The 17,707-nt window shown below is 39.7% G+C and overlaps 1 protein-coding gene across 1 annotated transcript; it reads right to left on the bottom strand.

Annotated features, from left to right (window-relative positions):
• Positions 1-7,669: 7,669 nt before the first annotated feature.
• abtb1 (ankyrin repeat and BTB (POZ) domain containing 1) lies at positions 7,670-16,076 on the bottom strand. Its single transcript, XM_085782297.1, has 12 exons — positions 15,846-16,076; positions 14,120-14,182; positions 13,978-14,033; positions 13,709-13,853; positions 13,342-13,501; positions 13,184-13,229; positions 12,781-12,897; positions 11,934-12,046; positions 11,740-11,838; positions 11,039-11,206; positions 9,857-10,057; positions 7,670-8,827 (listed from the first exon to the last, which is right to left on the bottom strand). Exons 1-12 carry the CDS (start codon positions 15,899-15,901, stop codon positions 8,621-8,623), a joined length of 1,431 nt encoding a protein of 476 aa, XP_085638423.1. The 5' UTR covers positions 15,902-16,076; the 3' UTR covers positions 7,670-8,620.
• Between the last annotated feature and the right edge of the window lie 1,631 nt (positions 16,077-17,707).

Below are 17,707 nucleotides of genomic sequence, written 5' to 3' on the forward strand. Positions count from 1 at the left end.
GCGACAGACGCCCTCGGTCCGCCCTTCACCTGATTCTCTGTCGGTCTGGCTGATAATAACCAGTAAAATCGATGAACTCTTCGCAGGTCGTGCTGCAGCTCGACTGCTGCCTTTCACGCTGATATGCAAAAAATACAGGGAACATTTCGCACCTATGTTCAACGTGAACGTCTAATAGCATACTACACTACTGGTAAAGCCCATTTAAAACAAGCATGGCGCCATTTTATGAAAACTACACAGTAAATAACTGTTTTTAAGACACGTAATTACCGGATTTATGGTTAATGTTTAACTGGTTACGTCATTTAGATCAGGTATTTAGAAGGACTCAGACTTTTGTATCGACAGATTGTGTATACAGTAAGTCCTTTTCTTTCTCTTTCATTTTCCCTGCAGACCCCTCCAGTAAACTGTCTGACCACCCTAAAGTCCTGCAGGACATATGGACCAGATCCATTATAAACAGCTTAACATTTACAGTTGCAGATTTGATGGACTGTTGGAGCATTTATTGACAATTCATTAACTTACTTACATGCTATCTGTAGGTAGCCTATTTTATTTTTTTGTTATGTTTAATCAAGAATTGAGAAGACCCTATTTTAGATTAAAGGTGTAAAGAATACAACACATGTGGGACGAATTATTAGTGGTCGATAACATTTATACATGTATTATTACAATAGATGAGGAACAGAAAACCTGGATAAGTCTGTTGGTTATAAGAATCATTGACAACATAAGAGCAGCATCTTGTGCCTGTATGACTGCAGCTGGCAGCTGTTATGACTATTGACTCTTGATCATTATGTTCTAGTGTCTTCACCACCTGGAGAACCAGAAGTTAGTTAATAGTTTATAACATCATTATCTAACATAAAATCCCTCTAATCTATGCCAATGGAGCACATGTCTGCAGGACTCGTGCATATAGTTCACTGTGGCTCAGTATTGTCTTAATCCAGAGCAGGAACTATGCCAAACAGGTGGCACAGCCACGTGGCACATGTATTTCCTTTATTGCAGGTGAGGTGTCTCTGTAGGTGTAACCAAACGGTTTCCACAAATACAAACAACAGTGTGTTAGTAAGAAGGTTATCATGAGGGAGATCAGTAATTGATTAAATGTAATAAACCAAAATAACACTGAACCACTTAATATACAACACAAATATGGTAGTCTAATAAATACAATAGATGTGCACAGAAAGTAAGGTCACATGACTAATACAGAGAGAATAGTCCCTTGAGTTGAACTTTAACTGTATGACTGATTAAAAAGAGGAAGTGAAGCCACATGGTGTTGAGAAATACCAAACCAAGGCAGTTGTTTTTTTCCTATTGAACCAGAGATGAAGCAAAGCATTGTGCAACTGATGAAGAAAGTGCACGCAATTTCAATTAAAGAAAAGAAAAGATTATTTTGTTCTTTATTTTTATGCCGCACGTGCTTTTATTCACAACAGTTTATGTCAGTCGCCACCAAGTCTCGTTAAGTTTCAGTGATGGTTTCACCCTGCAGAGAACAAAAACTCTGTCAGTAGGACAACTGCTCTCTGATGCCTGAGGGTGAAAAGGCCAGGAAACAGGAAAGTGAATGGAAAAAAAAACACAAAATGCAAGTTTGGACGCTCACGGTTTGTAGCTGTGCAAAAAAACATCCTTGAATCTAAAGTAGCTGAACACACACGGGGCAGTGAGAGCTTTGTCTAACTTGTTTGTCTAACTTGTCTAATCACCATAGCAGACGTGCCTGCAGGGAAAAACCTCAGCATTATCATTAAGACATGTTTGTAACAATTACATAATATGACTAATAACATTTTATTTTTACAACTCACAGGCAGAAATCATGTTGGAGATCCATTTTACAAACTTAAAATTATACATTTCACAGTTATGGTGCAATTTGCTCCTTGCATAAAAACATATTCATCAACTTTATTGATCTTTTATTCATCCATTTTTATTATGCGACAAATACATTACAGCATTTAGAGCAAATAAAGAGGTGTAGGAGTCAAATCTAAGCAGTGACAAAGCACAGAATAGACTATGATGTTTTTAGCAGAAATATAATCGAAAAGAAATATATTTGAATCTCTGCATTGATCACATGTGCAAATAGTGAATGTTGTGGATGAAGACCAAAAAACTGTAACACACATAATGTCCCATACTGTTGTAAAACCTCAGGGTGAAAGTTTTATGCAGTAATTCAGCTTGAAACGACTTAAAAATGATGATGATCGTGCAGATTTTGCACTAAATGTTTATAATGGGGGCCACTGAGGCTGCAGATGTACAGGGCCCAGACTTTGGGGCTACGCCAGAGGAGGAAGGCGCACAATGATGACAGTGTATGAATGACAATGACAACCTTACAGCTTGACCAGGACATAAAATAGCAGAGGGACATTTTGTGAGCAGAAGAAGAGGAAGAGCAGACAAAGGGACAGTTCATCAGCAAATTTACCAGGAACATCCGTGTTTATTATTGATCTGAAACTTTATCACGTGCAGTAGGCTAGCCTATCAGTGCCATATCTGTCAGTGGGGATCTTGGTGATCACATGACCAAATATTTTCAGGTCTAAATTAAACTCGTGTTGCTAAATAGTCCGTGCACAAATATCTGATGTAATAACTCCACTGAGAAGTCATAGTTTTGCATCGGTCACTAAAACATCAAATCCGAAACACCTTCGAAGACGCCGGTGCTTGTACCTCCAAGGTCAGAATCCGCCGTCCTTGCAGCAGGTTTTGCTGCATCAACTCATAGATAGATAGATGACTGTCTGATTGTTTACACACTGAAGAGTTCAGGGCCAAAGGTTGTTGTCCTGGATAGATTTAGCCTGTCTTTTGTTAGAGGTCTGTCTAAGGGCAGGCCAGTCACATGGTAACAGTGTAATCCTGTCTCACATGTAGACGCTGTTTGTATCTCTGTGCAGAGCTGCCTGTGCTCTCCACTGACAACCTTGTGACTCACCTCAGGTGGAGCATTTTTATTGTACAAAAACACACAGACAAGATAGAAGCATGACGAGGGATGATATGAAGACTAAGGCATTTATCTGATGAATAAATCCCCCCAAGATTACATGTGCTGCAGCTAGGGATGCTTTGTTTTGGAGGATTTGAGTACACAAGGGCCAGATATACGCTCGGCTTTCTCTTAGAGCCGGCTGTCTTCGTCAGAGCTGACTAATAAGACCGCTGCTCACTTGCTTGTCCGTGTCTGGGCTGTTAATACTTCAAGGGAGCGTATAAGGCTTAATCCCATATTACCAGGGCTATGTTAAGTGTAAACATCTGACTGTCACACCAAGAGGAACCTCCACGCACAGCGGGAAGATAAACAGAATTCCTGGTTGATAAGGTTGAGCAGCAATCTACATTCAGGAAACTCTATAGGCATCACCGGCCCCCGGTATGTGCATGACATGAGAGTGGAAATGTAGGGGAAAGTGGCTGGCTGCCGAACCCCTCTCGTTTAAAGACAATCCTATAAAGAGATCATCTTGGCGCGAACCTGTCGTTTAATTTAGTGAGTGTGTTGTCTCTACAGCGCCATTTCTTACATAATGGCTGGCTGCGACTGCACTACATTGGCCTAAGTCCTAAGGCTGTCGAGTGAAATGTAAATGCAGGCATGCTGTGGTGTCAGACTGGGGCTAAAACCACAGTATAATGCATTTATATCGTGTTGTGTGTCAGTGTTGTTTTGTTTTGTGTGTGGTTGTTGTTTTTTTACATATTCACTCATGTAAATATAAAAGTGGAATATACAAAGGAGTGGGGGAGAGAGAGCCAACGCTTTTCAGGTCAGTCTCTGGCTAAGCATGGGCTTACCACTCTCTCTCTCTCTCTTTGGTGGTAATCCCTAACTAATAGCAAATTAGGATATTGGCAGTGACAGCAACACTGAGTTATTGTCTTCCATCGCCTGAGAGGACACACGGTATCGATACTCAGGGACAAGGTCGCAAATGTGCAGGTGTGTCCATCACAGAATACAACACAGTGATGGCCGACATCCCATAGACTTTGTGTTATAGAAGCTCATCATAAGATCCTGCAAGCACCTGAGATTGTGCATTAGTTTCGTGGTGGAGGAACTATTCAGAGCTAAAATAAACGTTAACCGCAGCTTAAAGCATTGCCTTGTACATATGGTATAATTATGCTTCTATTTCTCCATCCTTTGATATTTGTGTCTGGTTTTGTTTATTTTTTTAATGTCATGCCATTTAATCTCTTTTAATTTTAATAAAAATATGATTGTGTATGCAAAAATGTAGCAAGAAATAAAGGTATAAGTAGATTATTATGCAGAATGAATGACCTATATTGGTATTATAATGTTATACTATCTTTTCTTAGTTTTATTACCACTGATGCATCAATGCGTAACCATATTTTTTACCACGTCATATACACTGATATTGAAATGTTGTCATTTATTGGTAGACAATATGATAAAATGGACTATATCTGACCACCTGTGGCCTTCTCCATCTGCTCCAAATGAAATTAATCTTACATGTGAGCCACATATAGAAGAGCATCATGGCAGCATGTCTGACCCTGGGAAAACATGCGCACAGATGGTATGACCGACACAACTCTGCATGCTCTGTGCACGTCAGCCATGTAGCACCTGAGGTGGAATTTGATGCAGCGTAAGAAACCACGTGAATAAGTCAGCATGGAGGACCAGAGAGAGAGCAAACAGTTGGAGCAAAACACAGAGCTATTCTCAACATGTTGTTGTCCCTAACCAAACCTCTTACTATTGATCTGTATTAACAATAAATACATGGTGCCATATCAAACAAAAGCCACCAAGAGATTTGACCTATTATTATTCTTCAGGACTTTTTTTTTTTTCAACATGGAAAATATAGTCACTGCAGAAAAATTGTTTTTAAGGACTGTGCAGGACACATGACAGATGCCTGAGTCATAACTTGGACAGACATATCAGCTTTAGCACAAGTCAGTGTGGTTTTTTTAAAGGAGACTGCGACTTTATTTGAAGAACTGAGAATTGGATACTCATATGTTGCCATTGATTTGAAAAGGAAAATGAGTGTTGCAATATCTACTGGTTAATCATGCATAGCCCACATTAAAATGTGATTATTCTGCATCGCTGATGAGATGATATACACATTTCATGCTGTCAAACATCTGACTCTCAGATGATTCTGCACCAGATACACAGAGTCACAGCAGCTAAGAGTGATGATTACCATCAGAGACAATTAAAGTGTGATGTCAAAAACCTTTATTAGGGTTCGGCCTTGTAAAACTCCTCTCGAAAATATCATCACATAGGGTCAAAAGGGCAATCTGATTAATTGCATGACAGGTTGCAAAGAAAAATGTTATTGTTGCTGTGCAAACAAATGACCTGACCACGGGACTCAGGTGTGAGTCACTGGCAACTCGGGACTGAGTTGTGCAATAAAGGTGGAGAGACTCAAGAGCGACAAGCCTCTGAAGGACCTTTTACTGTAACACATCTTAGCTTAGCATGTTAGCATGCTCTCACCACCACTAGTAGCACCCAAGAATAGTTGTAAAACCATATAAATAACAGTTAAAACTAAAAGGTAGAGGATCAGCAAATTCACTGATGTTCATCCTCTGGGAACAATCAACATTTCATCTAAATCTGTCCTTAATTGCTAAATATTTCAGTGTGGACCAAAGTGGTGGACCAATTCAACATCCCTGCAGCCGTTAAAAGTCAGATTTAACTGACAAAGAGCTCTTCTAAATCTCCCAGTCTCACGGCTTTCAGGGTTCACGCTGTCACTCTCTGACCCGGGGCCAGTGTGGAGGTGCAGAGCCATTCAGCAGGAACCGACTGAGTCACTAAGCTTTCATCACTGAGAGGCTTGTAAACAGTCTCCATGGAAATTGAATAAAATGACGAGAAATATAGGGATCCTCCTGTAGACACCGTTCATCCGTCTGGTCTGAAAACCCAATAAACTGGACTTTCCCACCCAAGATCAAAACAACAAAGTTACTTAGCAACAAACATAAAACATTTGTAAAGGAAGCTTGCTGGGGTAATAACTAATTGTGTTGTTTATTCTTGTCTTTTTCAACATGTAAGCCTTCAAGAAGCTGGGCTGGAGGCCAAGGGTTTTGTTATCTAACGGATTGCCTCAGTGTTTTGGTTGAGCTGCACTTTAATGTGTCCTAACAGCAGCTCGGCGGCACAGTGTACTCCCCGGGGGAGTCTGAGCTTACCCGCTGTTCAGAACCTCAGGGCTCCATTAAGGTGACATACAGCTTGTCTTTGCCTGCAAGACTCTTTGAAATCAGAGTGATGGAGCCCACGGGGACCCCAATTATAAACTACAATGCAAGTACACTGACGCAGACATATATATGCACATATTCAAATCAGTGCTAACATGTTAACAGTGCCTCACTATTTATTGACCTTCAACACACCTTTGTCCACTTGTGATGAATAAGCAATTTGAAAAATGGACCCATTCAAAAACTGTTCTCATGAGCTCAGAGCCGAGGATAAAGAATTTATTTGTTCCCCACAACGCATGAAAAGCTGTATTTCCTGGAAGAAACCACCACGCTGTGACAGGCAGCTCAGCTCACTACAGCTGCAGTGAAAAGCTGAGAAATGGTGCCATCTATAGGTAACTTACTATACTTCATCTTAGAGTGGGGAGTCATGGAAAGTTTTTCTCTTTTCATGCATCTGAATCCTCATATTTTGAATAGAATAATGGAACAAATGGAAGGGATTTTATTTTTCTTCTCTTACTTTCTCCTAAATCCTGCGCTGAAAACTTACAACCTCCACACAGCCTTGAGACTTTTTTTTTTGGTTTCTGGCTAAACACAAACACTAACTAGATTAAGTAATGCATGTCACTGACACTGCTCTACCTTGCTCAACTGATAAGCAGTACTAGAAGCATAAAACACAAACACACCTTAAAAAGCAATAAGCCGGTGCATATTCTCATTTGTCAAGGTCATAGTATTTCAAAGGAGGTTAAATCGAAAGCAACTGGACTTAGTTATTTGTCTAGGAAATGAGAGCTGTTAAATTGTGAATACTCTATTCTTATTGGAAATAATACTCTATTCTTATTGGAAATAACTAAGTCCAGTTGCTTTCGATTTAACCTCCTTTGAAAAACCTTAAAAAGCAGGAAGCAGCTGCAGTTATGGACAGCTGTACCTGTGAACACCTCATGAGTGAAAGGTGCTGTATAAAGCTAATGAATTACAATGCAGAGTCTTAATATGTTTTCATAGGAGACATTATTGTTGACTGTACATAAATAAGCAATGCTCTTATATCGGCTTAAAGCTACATGACAATGTGTGAGTGATATGATGAGAATCCAAACAATAGTTAGCAGTGCTAACGTGGCTAATAGATCATTGCAATGAACTCAAATGAAGCCACTGTGCCAGATTTATACCAGATATGTTGGGGGAAAAAAACAAAAAACTACTTGTGCTTGCTATACAGTGTTTAATTGCCAAAACCAAAAGCAGTTATTTATCCATTTATAACAGCAGGTTGAGGCTGGGAGATTCGTGACATCATCATTCTGAAATCATCTATTGCGTTATTTTGGTCTGATGAGGGTGAAACTGACATGCAAACAGTTTAGTAACAGCTTTATTTTCTGGCGCACATACTGCGCAGGAGAGGTATGATGTTATGCGGGAAATAAATGTACCATTTTAAACAGACACAAAGTGTAGAAGTATGTCAGGGTAGTAGGTGTAAGTATTCATGTTATAGAGGAATGTCATTGGTTGTTATTAGTGAGGTTGCCAAATGCAATTAAATACATAATAAAAGCTGCAGGCAGGTCAACAAATCATAACTGCTTGTGTGCATCAAATCCATCATAAAAGTGCTATTATACTTCAAAATAAGAGTTCAAAATTAAAAATAAAATACTTTCTGGATTTAATAAGTGCATGCACACTTCTTTTAACCTATAGGCTTCAAGTGTGAGTCAGTACATTGCATGGACTCGTTCTGCTTTCCTTCTCATCAAAATAAAATTAAGTGGTGCTCATTGTAAGCGATGTTTTGAACTTTGTTGTGGCCAAACTATTTTAAAAGAGCTACATGACCAGCTAGTCTAAATTCCAGGGGCTTCAAATAATGCCAAAAGTAAATTCATGCATGTGCAAAACAGAGATATTCTGTTGTGTATATATGTAACACACAATTTTGTCAAACTCATTCTGCAAACAGATTAACATGATACTAAAGCTTTTTCTTTTTTTTTTCTCAGATTGGGTATATTTCACTAAAACAAACTTAAAGCAGCCAACAGAAACAACTTTCTCTGAATATGCCTCTGTAAAATCAGAACCAGCTCTATTTCATTCAAAATATATATTCTGTACAATGTACTGTAAATAAAATAATTCCTACAAACATATGGAAGCATATGTTTTTTCTTCTCACCTCTCACAGTTTTTTAAAGTTTTTTTCCTTTGCAGATTCACCACAGCTCCTGCTAAAGCATCCATCTTAAAAATCTCACTCCTCAGTCCCCTGCAGCTGCAACCACAAACTGACCCGACTAACCCTTTAACAGTCAATATTTATACTGGACAGCAACTCCTCCAAGGCCTCCAGCTTCTGATTGGCCTCCTCGATCGCACTGTAAGTCTGCACATTGCTGGCGATGTGGAAGCGGATGTCGTCCACCAGGGGGACGGAGTCGGTCTCGTGTCGCTCCTCCAGCGACGCGGCATCCTCTTTGATGATCTCGGCGAACTCGGCCTGCTCCACCAGCTGTGACATATACAGGTACGACAGGTGCACAGGTACATTTATGCAGAGAATTTGCCTGACTAGAAAATCAAGAGCTGAGTAAAGTGAGAGCTGTTAAATTGTGAATACTCTCTATTCTTATTGGACAAAACACCAGGATCCCAGTTTACCAATGATCAGTGCTATCTTAGGCATATACTGTTGATGACTGTGTGTGATATATGGAGATATGGTGTAACCCCATGTAGCATTTGCAATTTAATTTAATTTATTTTAGTTACCTTGTGTGGAATGAAGCCCAATTTCAGTGCGATTTTACTCTGTTCTGTATAGTTAAAACTGCCTGTTAACATCTGTGAATGGCAATAAAGTCAAAAAATAACAACAAAAATGGTATAACCTACTGTAAGAGGACAGTCTTGATTGTGACTTTTGATCTAATTACAATACTGTACATGTGCAAGAAGTGCTGTATAGGAAGTGTTAGAAAAAAATTACAGCACTAATATTTCTTCAAATTCTGGTGATCAAGATCATATGTAGATACATAGATATAGTATAGTTCTTTTACTATTTTTTTTTAGGGAAAAGTCTAAGATCACTTTAGACTGAACTTGTTAAGTCTGCCTGGAATGATCACACTCCTTCATCCTATGGACATTACAAAAACATAATCTCAAACCTCCTTACGTCAGTCTGTAATTGTTTGTAATTTTTGAATTGACCTTTTGCATTTGTGTCCCATCCGAACTATACACGGTTTATTTGTGACTTGTTCTAATTGTGCATTAGATTAGATTTGAATACTGCTGTGATCATTGCAAATTAGGGCAAACCTCAATGTCCTTTTCGAGAATAAATAAAGGTTTTAATTAATGAATGAATGAATTAATCTGTGTCAATGATGCTACCCAGGCATCAGTAACTGTGTGTATGCAGTAAAAATAAGAAGGACATTTTTGTGAGTCAGTAGCTGAATATTCCAGCCACATGCCTCTTTATCCACACATGGTAAAGCCCATTCTAGTATCAACACAGACAGACACCCACCCGCTCAATGATCTTGGCCATGAACTCTGTGCAGTGATCCTCCAGCCGGGAGAGACGGAAAAGCTTGGCCGTCTTCCACATGCACAAGACGTTGTCTTCGCATATCGTCTTAGCGAGCGTCTTCCCACACAGACGCTTCAGCCCCGGCAGCAGATACATGTCGGCCACGCACAGCACGTCAAACACGTTCTCTGTTGTTAGCTAGACAACGATAACAATGTCAGGTGTCAGACAATAATTCTGTGCATTCAAGAAGCATACCTTTGTTGCAAAAGAAGCTCATACGCATTGTTCGTTTTCCACTACATCACCAACAGAGCAGCTTTACTACAGTTTTTTTCCAAGACATTTTAATCCCACATAATACCTCTTTCACAATTGTACCAGTTTAAGTCATTTTTCATGCTCATAATAACTAATTCTACTTCAAATGGGTGAATTTCTTTTGGTTCTGATTTTCATATCACATTTTTGTCAGAATATGCCTGCAGTATATAACAGAAATTTCTTATAATTGCTTATCATCTAAGAGTTTGTTACCAATGGCTTCCCTACCTCTCTCCGGCTCTCTCTGCTGTCTGTCTTATGTTCAGTTATTCCTTTCCTAATAACGACACATGTCATGAAAGTTGTTTAATTGCCGTATAAGAAATGAGGCTGAGTGTATTGAAAAAGTGCTCCTACACTTCCCAATAAATCCTAATCTCCTGCTGGGAAACCAGAGCTGCTGTGTAAACTACAGCCTGAGCACTGTGCTGGGAACTTGGGAAGTGGTGGCAACACCATCACTCAGTCAGTCATGATTGTAGAGCTGGCTCTGCTGGTGAAATCCAGCCAAAGACAACAAATTTAGCAGAGGTCTGGGAACAACAGTGGTAGTAACTTTCCTTTTAAAGACCTGCATTAAAATTTAAAACCCTAAGCAACAGCAAAAACCTCTACAAGCAGGAACAATGCAGCAGCTAAATTTAGTGGTTAAAAGCTCATCTTGGGAGTTGGTAACTTTATCTCTATCTGTTATCAGTGCTGAGTATCTAGTGGATTTTTAAAAGTTAAAAGCTCTGGTGAACCATCTTTGTAAGACCCCCGGCTACGTGCCTGATTTTCTCACTCAAGTGACAAGTTCAAGTTCAACTCCAAAAAATAATCACTTCAAACTTCAGACAGAAACTGTGCACCCACCTCCGTGACGTTTGTGTAGATGTAATACATGACGTCGATGAAGATTTCATGGGAGATGTTGTGTAAAGTTATCACCGGGGTGCTGGGCTGGGACTGCAGCTGCTCCCCCTCACTGAAGTGGTCCTCCAGTAAGGCTTTAAAGTAATCACTACGCCCACAGAAAAACACCTTCAGACAAACACACACACACACACACACACAAAAAGAAATCTAAATAATGTGAATTGTTTCATTTAAAGGGACAACGAGGAGTTTCTATTTGGTTATAAAAAAGTCTCACGTTAATGTGGATGAATCTCCGCTACCCACACTTGTTAATGGGCCCATTTTCGATAAATATATCGTTCTGTCTCTATCGTTATTTTGTTATTATTAGTGGTGGCGGAAATGCTGGTTGAGCCGACCAGCGTTTCCTTCGTGGCGAGTCATGACAATAACGCAGCCAAATCACCGTTTATGGTCGGAACTACGGCGGTATGTGAACCTCTTCGAACCTCTGACTTAAATTCTTGATGAATGAAAACATGAGTCTGTCTTGCGCCCGGTCAAAGAAATGTACGGTGCGCGCGGAGGCTCATAAATGTAGTGTGAAAACGCTTCGCTTTTCCAAAACTCCTCGTTGTCCCTTTAAAGGATTTGGCAGGGTGTAAGGGTTTGCAATGTAGCTGAGGAAAATATGAATTGAATTTTACAGTTTGTACCTTGTGACATAAGAAATCGTAACCATCGACTCTGAAGCAGATGTCAGGATAAGTAGGGAAGCGGTCGACACGGTTAAAGGGCAGTTCTCCAAACCCAACCTGGGCAGAATCAACCACAAAAGTCTCATGAACACTGTTACAAGTACTAGCAGCAGCTGAAGACAAAGAGTAAAATAAGTGCAGCTTGTCCTCACTCTGAGCTCGGTGGGCAGCGCACAATCTGCTAACTGAGCCATCTCCTCCTGGAGCTGACAGGTATGAGGCTCCAGGCTCAGCACTTTCACACAGATTCCTGGCTTGTTGGACACTGAAAGTATGAAGAACAGAATGAAAGAAAGACATACATGTACATCATCATTCATCACTCACACACTGACTGTCATAATTCCTATGTGTTTCGGTATTTTGAGGATATTTGAAAAATCTCTGTGTTACAGAAACAAACTGCCAGTGTAAGTACTGACGTGGCCAAAACTCGGGAGGATATGGCGAAGTTAAACGCGGCGAAGGCTGCAGAGGAGATGGATGAATAAAAGAAAATGGAAAAAAAAGGGCTCTCACACCATCCCAACAAATAATAAGTTCACTGGACTTTGCTCTCTGTCGATTGGACCATTCTGTGACTTTGTGACATGCCAAGCTACAAGATGAGACTGTTGTTCACTCATGACGGACAAATATGGACACATGTGCAAACACACACGTAATCTGTATGTACTGTCTAGAGCTAAACTTCAGCTCTGTATACTACCTACTGCTGTAACATGTTATGTCAAAATGTCATAAGTAAAAGAATGTTATATCAAAATGTAAAAAAGCAAAAAGAAAAGAAAAGATTATGATAAAGATTTTTATTCTGTGGGTAATGGGGGCGGGACTAGATCATCTTTTGCTTCTCCCGCTTTCCCTTTCGGCCATGTGTATTGTATTATTTGAACTAAGATGAAGTGTGATGATGATGATTTAAATTGACATGCCCGAAATAAACAAATTGATTTATTGGTTGATTGAAACTTACATCACAAGTACTGACTGACTTACCAAATTCATATAGCTGTTTGCATTTATTCTCCAGCTCCTCCATGAACTCTGACATCTTGCACTGTTTAGCGAGTCGTCTGCAGTCCTCCACAAGGCTTATATCTATATCCATTCGTCCTGTAACATCAAAGAAAAAAGGAAAGAGGAAAAGACATAAACTTGCCTGCATTTTCTTTTCTTTTTAATTTCCATTACTATTTCTGTTTTCACAAAATGCTTCACCCTACTTCTACTGTCAAAGATGAAGAGTTTTTAGTTTTCAGACTAAGGTGTCCAGCGGACAATGGTAAAAACTGGGGGCCGACACAACAAGTTGCAGCTACTAGTCTTTTAGTAAACATGCATTAGTGAGTTTCTAATTCAGTGGACACTGGTTGAGTTTAGTGCTCTAAAAGACACAAACCTGTATAGAAAAATCGCAGGATGGCTCCAAAGGCTGCAGGGTTGATCTGAAATCAAAACAGCTTTCATTCATATAGATACCAATATAATATGTATTATATTGTATGACAGAATGGCAATGTAATACCAAAGCAGGCAGATATTTAGATATTAATCTACCAAAGGGTGCTTGAGGGTTATCAAGTTCTTTCCTTTCCATTTGCTCTCAAACATTTCAGTGAAGTACTCTGAGCGTGCACTGAGAACACAGCGATGGGCCAGAAATGTTTGTCCATGAACCAGGAACTTGACGTCGTTGTGCTGACCCTGTTCCAGTAACCTAGAGCAAAAAACATACAAACATTTGGATTAGATTAACAAACTGTGTGAAGATTATCAAATCGATCAATGAACAGACTATAATGGTGGTACAGTATACTGTGCTTAATCTCATTTTCCTGTTTTATTCAAACAGATGATTTGACTGCTGCTCTATAGCCACGCTGGATAATTTACATGAATAACTATGAGGACTTTTGACCCTTACATGTGCAGAAAGTAGTTGAAATCATCCCGCTGCATGGCGCGGACACTAACACACTTATAATCTTTAAGTAGGCGTCTAACAGTGTCATTTAGGGAGCCGTACATGCACCTCTCGCCATCAAACGTGTTGGCTTCACATTTGGCACCTGAAAGCAAAGTGAAGAAAATAAGAATAGTGGTGCTACAGTAACATTTCAGTGACGCTGTGATGCCCAGAAACAAAGTTAGCACAGTTAGACATGTAGGAGGAGTTCATTATGTTTGTGTTACCACTAGCCAACAGGTACTGGACGAGCTCCTCGTGACCACACAGACAGGCGTAGTACCTGAAGAACAAGAGGGATCGCATTTAAAGTTGCTGAGATAATGACAGCTTGTCAGGCAAAAAACCTCTCGGCTAAATTGTACTTACAAAGGGGTGCTGTCCCATTTGTCTCTTACATTGAGATCCACATCTCTTTGTTCAACAAGGTATCTGAGTGAAAAGAAGAGAGGGAGTGGTTAAAGCGGTGCATTGGAGTCTACATAATTGTAACTGCTCATAATAACCTGAAGAATTTACTAAATTGAATTGGATGAAATTGAATAAATAAATAAAACTGAGTTAAAAGATTTCGGAATTCAAGTTATTGAGTTATTATTACTGAGTGACTGACCCAGAGACCCCTTCTATAATTAAAACTGTATGCATATTCCTATGGGTGGACGATTTAAGTATCATTTGGATTATCTACACCAACTTCTAGGCAGCACATCACTTCCTAGTTCCTAGTGTCTGGAAATGGGCCCATGCTGTCCCTTTTGCTAGAGGTGGAGATGGCACCAATCAATCTCAATAACAAATGTCCAAATTCAACCCCAATGCAACCCCACTTCTGTCACTCATTAGTTGAATAAGAACCTGTAGAGCCTGTAAGTTTATCGCAGCTGTCACACTAATATTACACGACTTGATCACCACCAGCTCAAACAGGAGGAAACACATTGTGCCTCTGTGTTCATAGTATTTGTGAATGCATTTGACACCGCAGATGGTCATACTTTTGTAAAATTGTTAATTTCTGGTTTAAACGGGGATGCTGGGAGACTTTGTGAGGGTGGGCGGAGCCTATTTCTGTATTGCTGTGCACAGTGTGTTTGTAATTTGTATCTACACATACAGTACAGGCCAAAAGTTTGGACACACTCGATGCATTTCCTTTATTTTCATGACTATTTACATTGTAGATTCTCACTGAAATTCCACTAATGAACCCTGACAAGGCAACACCTCAACACCTGTGAAGTGAAAACCATTTTCAGGTCAGGTTCACCTCTTGAAGCTCATCAAGAGAATGCAAAGAGTGTGCAAAACAGTAATCAGAGCAAAGGGGGGCTACTTTGAAGAAACTAGAATTGGTGGGGGCAGAGATAGAGGAGGAGGAGGAAGAAGGAGAGGAAGAAGAAAGAGAAGACAAAGAAGACAAAGAAGAAAAGACGTGTTTTCAGTTATTTCACACTTTTTTTTTTGGTGCCTTCAGTGAGAATAAAGGAAACACACTGAATGAGAAGGTGTCCAAACATTTGGCCTGTACTGTACATTAGAAATGATTGTATTATAGCCTATACATAATTCTGCAGCTATACTATATTCTGCAGAGACTGATAGGTAGATAGCTTAGCTGTTAGTAGCTGATGTTATTTAACTTAAATCAGCTTTGGGAGTGTCAGCCCCAGGGCAGAGGAAGTGAAGTGTCTCCTATCAGTCAGTCATAAGTCTCCTCTGGGCAGAAAAAGACTTCACATACTGTACCATCTCCTCAGGACCCGACAGTGACAGCTAAGTTAAGTTAGCGCCTCAGTTTCACTACTGGACTGACCCACAAACATTACGAGCTGGGGGTCACCGAGGCTAATGTTAGCAACCTGCGGTGTTTACCTCTTTGCAAAAACGATGCCATTAGCTTATAAGTGAATTAATGACGACTACCGCTTTTTTTTCTGAGCAAATGGAGAAGCTAACAAGGCTAACAATGTGAAGTAAATTAAATTAAACTTTAGTTAGACAGGGGGAGGGAGGGGGGCAAAAACAAAAACAACCGAACCAAAACATGGACAGTGCAGCAGCAGCAGGCAGCGTCAGTCAGGCAGTCGGTTACCTGACTCTACAAATGTCGCCCTTTCTGCAACTACTAAACAAATCGTACACATCCATGATCTCCTCGGTGCTGTTGTTGTCGGTCCTCTGTGATGCATTGAGGCGGCCTGTCTGCTGGAGGACAGGGGGGCTGGGGGCTCGGTGAGTAGCTTCAGGGGGGTTTGCTGGGTCGTTGGCTGTTGCCCTGTCACAGTTTTCTTCTTGCTGCTTGCTCGGTTGTTGTTTACAATCTGCTCGGCTCGGCTCGGCTCGGCTGCTGCTCCTCGGTGTTTTGGTTGAGAAGGGACCGTCGGTCACGTGACCAGCGTGTGGCCTTCGCTTGCTGTACAGAATGTCGGAGAACTGAAGACGCTCGGCAAAAACGATCAGTGTTTATAATAATTCTGCTGCCACAAGAACTTAGTTACGCCTTCTACTAAACAAATCGTACACATCCACGATTCCATAACCTTTTCTGGCGATAAAAGTCCTGTTTATTGGTTTATTTCTTCCCGCAGGCACGACGTATTTGAATAAGAGAGAATTCGCCTTCAGGGCTGATACATTTCCGGAGCTCACACGAAGTACCTGAATGCAGCATACGTCAGCCGTTTTTCTTCTTTGTTTATGTTGTTGTGTTTCTCTTAATGTTTTGTTTGGCTACACTGAATATGATAAAAAACAACAACTAAATTCTCAGTTTTATATGATTAATTTGTTAATTATTTTATCCAAATTTTATATACATAAGTCTAAATTTTCTGGTAAGAAGCCAAACTTCTTGGAACTGTCTGCATATGTTGGTCAATAGCCTATATCTCCTCCCTCTGTGATTGTGAGAATAAAAAAGCTGTTAAAACGTATGATCTTTGTAAGCTTTACAAAAATATTTATTTAAGTTTATGTTTTTTCTGTCTTGCTGTCATCCCCTGGCGTATTTATGATTGTTTGGTTGTGTATTAATGTTGTATACACTTATTTCATCTAACTGTATTCAGTCCTGTGTATACTCTTGTTGTCAATAAAGTTGATTAAAAAAAAGTTGTTGTGTTTCTCTTTGTAGGTTTTTCAAAGTCGTTTTTTAAAGGCTTCAATACAAAAATGTTACAACCCAAACACCTGCCCTCATTTTCATAAATTCAGATATTTTATTTAACATCAATAACACGTTTAATAAAATATGAATAGTAGCTATATGGTTCAGCAACACAGAATATTTTCAAGACAATGGAAATTTTAATCGTTGCTTTATCTACAGGGCAAAACATAAAAGTTGTCTGAGGTGGTCAATAGTGCAATAATGATGCAGTGCACATTATCAAGATGGCCATAAGTCAAGGTGGATAACAAGCCTACACACCCTTTTGAACTATGTGCCGGAATATCATGGTAACAGTGTAGATCATCATCATTTGGTGTCTAGGATCACGTCAAAACCATCATAGCCTGGCTGCTGGTCAAACAGATCACTGGAAATACTGTGGTAATTCCTGCAAGATCAGAGGGACAGTTTACTAAAAGTAGCCTACTTTTTCATTCCTGACAGTATTTTACTCTGATCCCCCTTACTGCACTTCAGAATAACATCTGTATCCATCTCCAATGACAAATGCTATTTCAGGCAGATCTCACCAGGATTAGCTACATGTTTGTGTGCATCAAAATCACATTCAATAATTCCTGCACTTCTTTAGCTTCTTATTTTGATCATGTTGTTCACAATTCCCCTACTGAAATATCACTTTCTTCTTTGACCTAAGTTTGTTCAAAGTTTCATTTATAGCATAACATCAATAACAAAAATAATAACTACAAAACACATAGCTAATCATAAACAGATTTTTTTTAAATGAAATAATAAAAACAAAAATATGCTAGAATCTT

Source organism: Trachurus japonicus, chromosome 7 (genome assembly GCF_045865225.1).
Source record: "Trachurus japonicus isolate A0001 chromosome 7, Traja_1.0".
NCBI classification, from domain to species: Eukaryota; Metazoa; Chordata; class Actinopteri; order Carangiformes; family Carangidae; genus Trachurus; species Trachurus japonicus.

Bases quoted from the DNA above. Each gene is read 5' to 3' on its own strand.
- abtb1 (XM_085782297.1), bottom strand. From the start codon at position 15,901: ATGGATGTGTACGATTTGTTTAGTAGTTGCAGAAAGGGCGACATTTGT. The intron at 13,502-13,708 runs GTAAGGGTCAAA...TTTTTGCTCTAG, and splicing joins TTCAACTACTTTCTGCACAT to GTTACTGGAACAGGGTCAGC. The intron at 12,898-13,183 runs GTTTGTGTCTTT...TTGATGTTACAG, and splicing joins CCTGCGATTTTTCTATACAG to GACGAATGGATATAGATATA.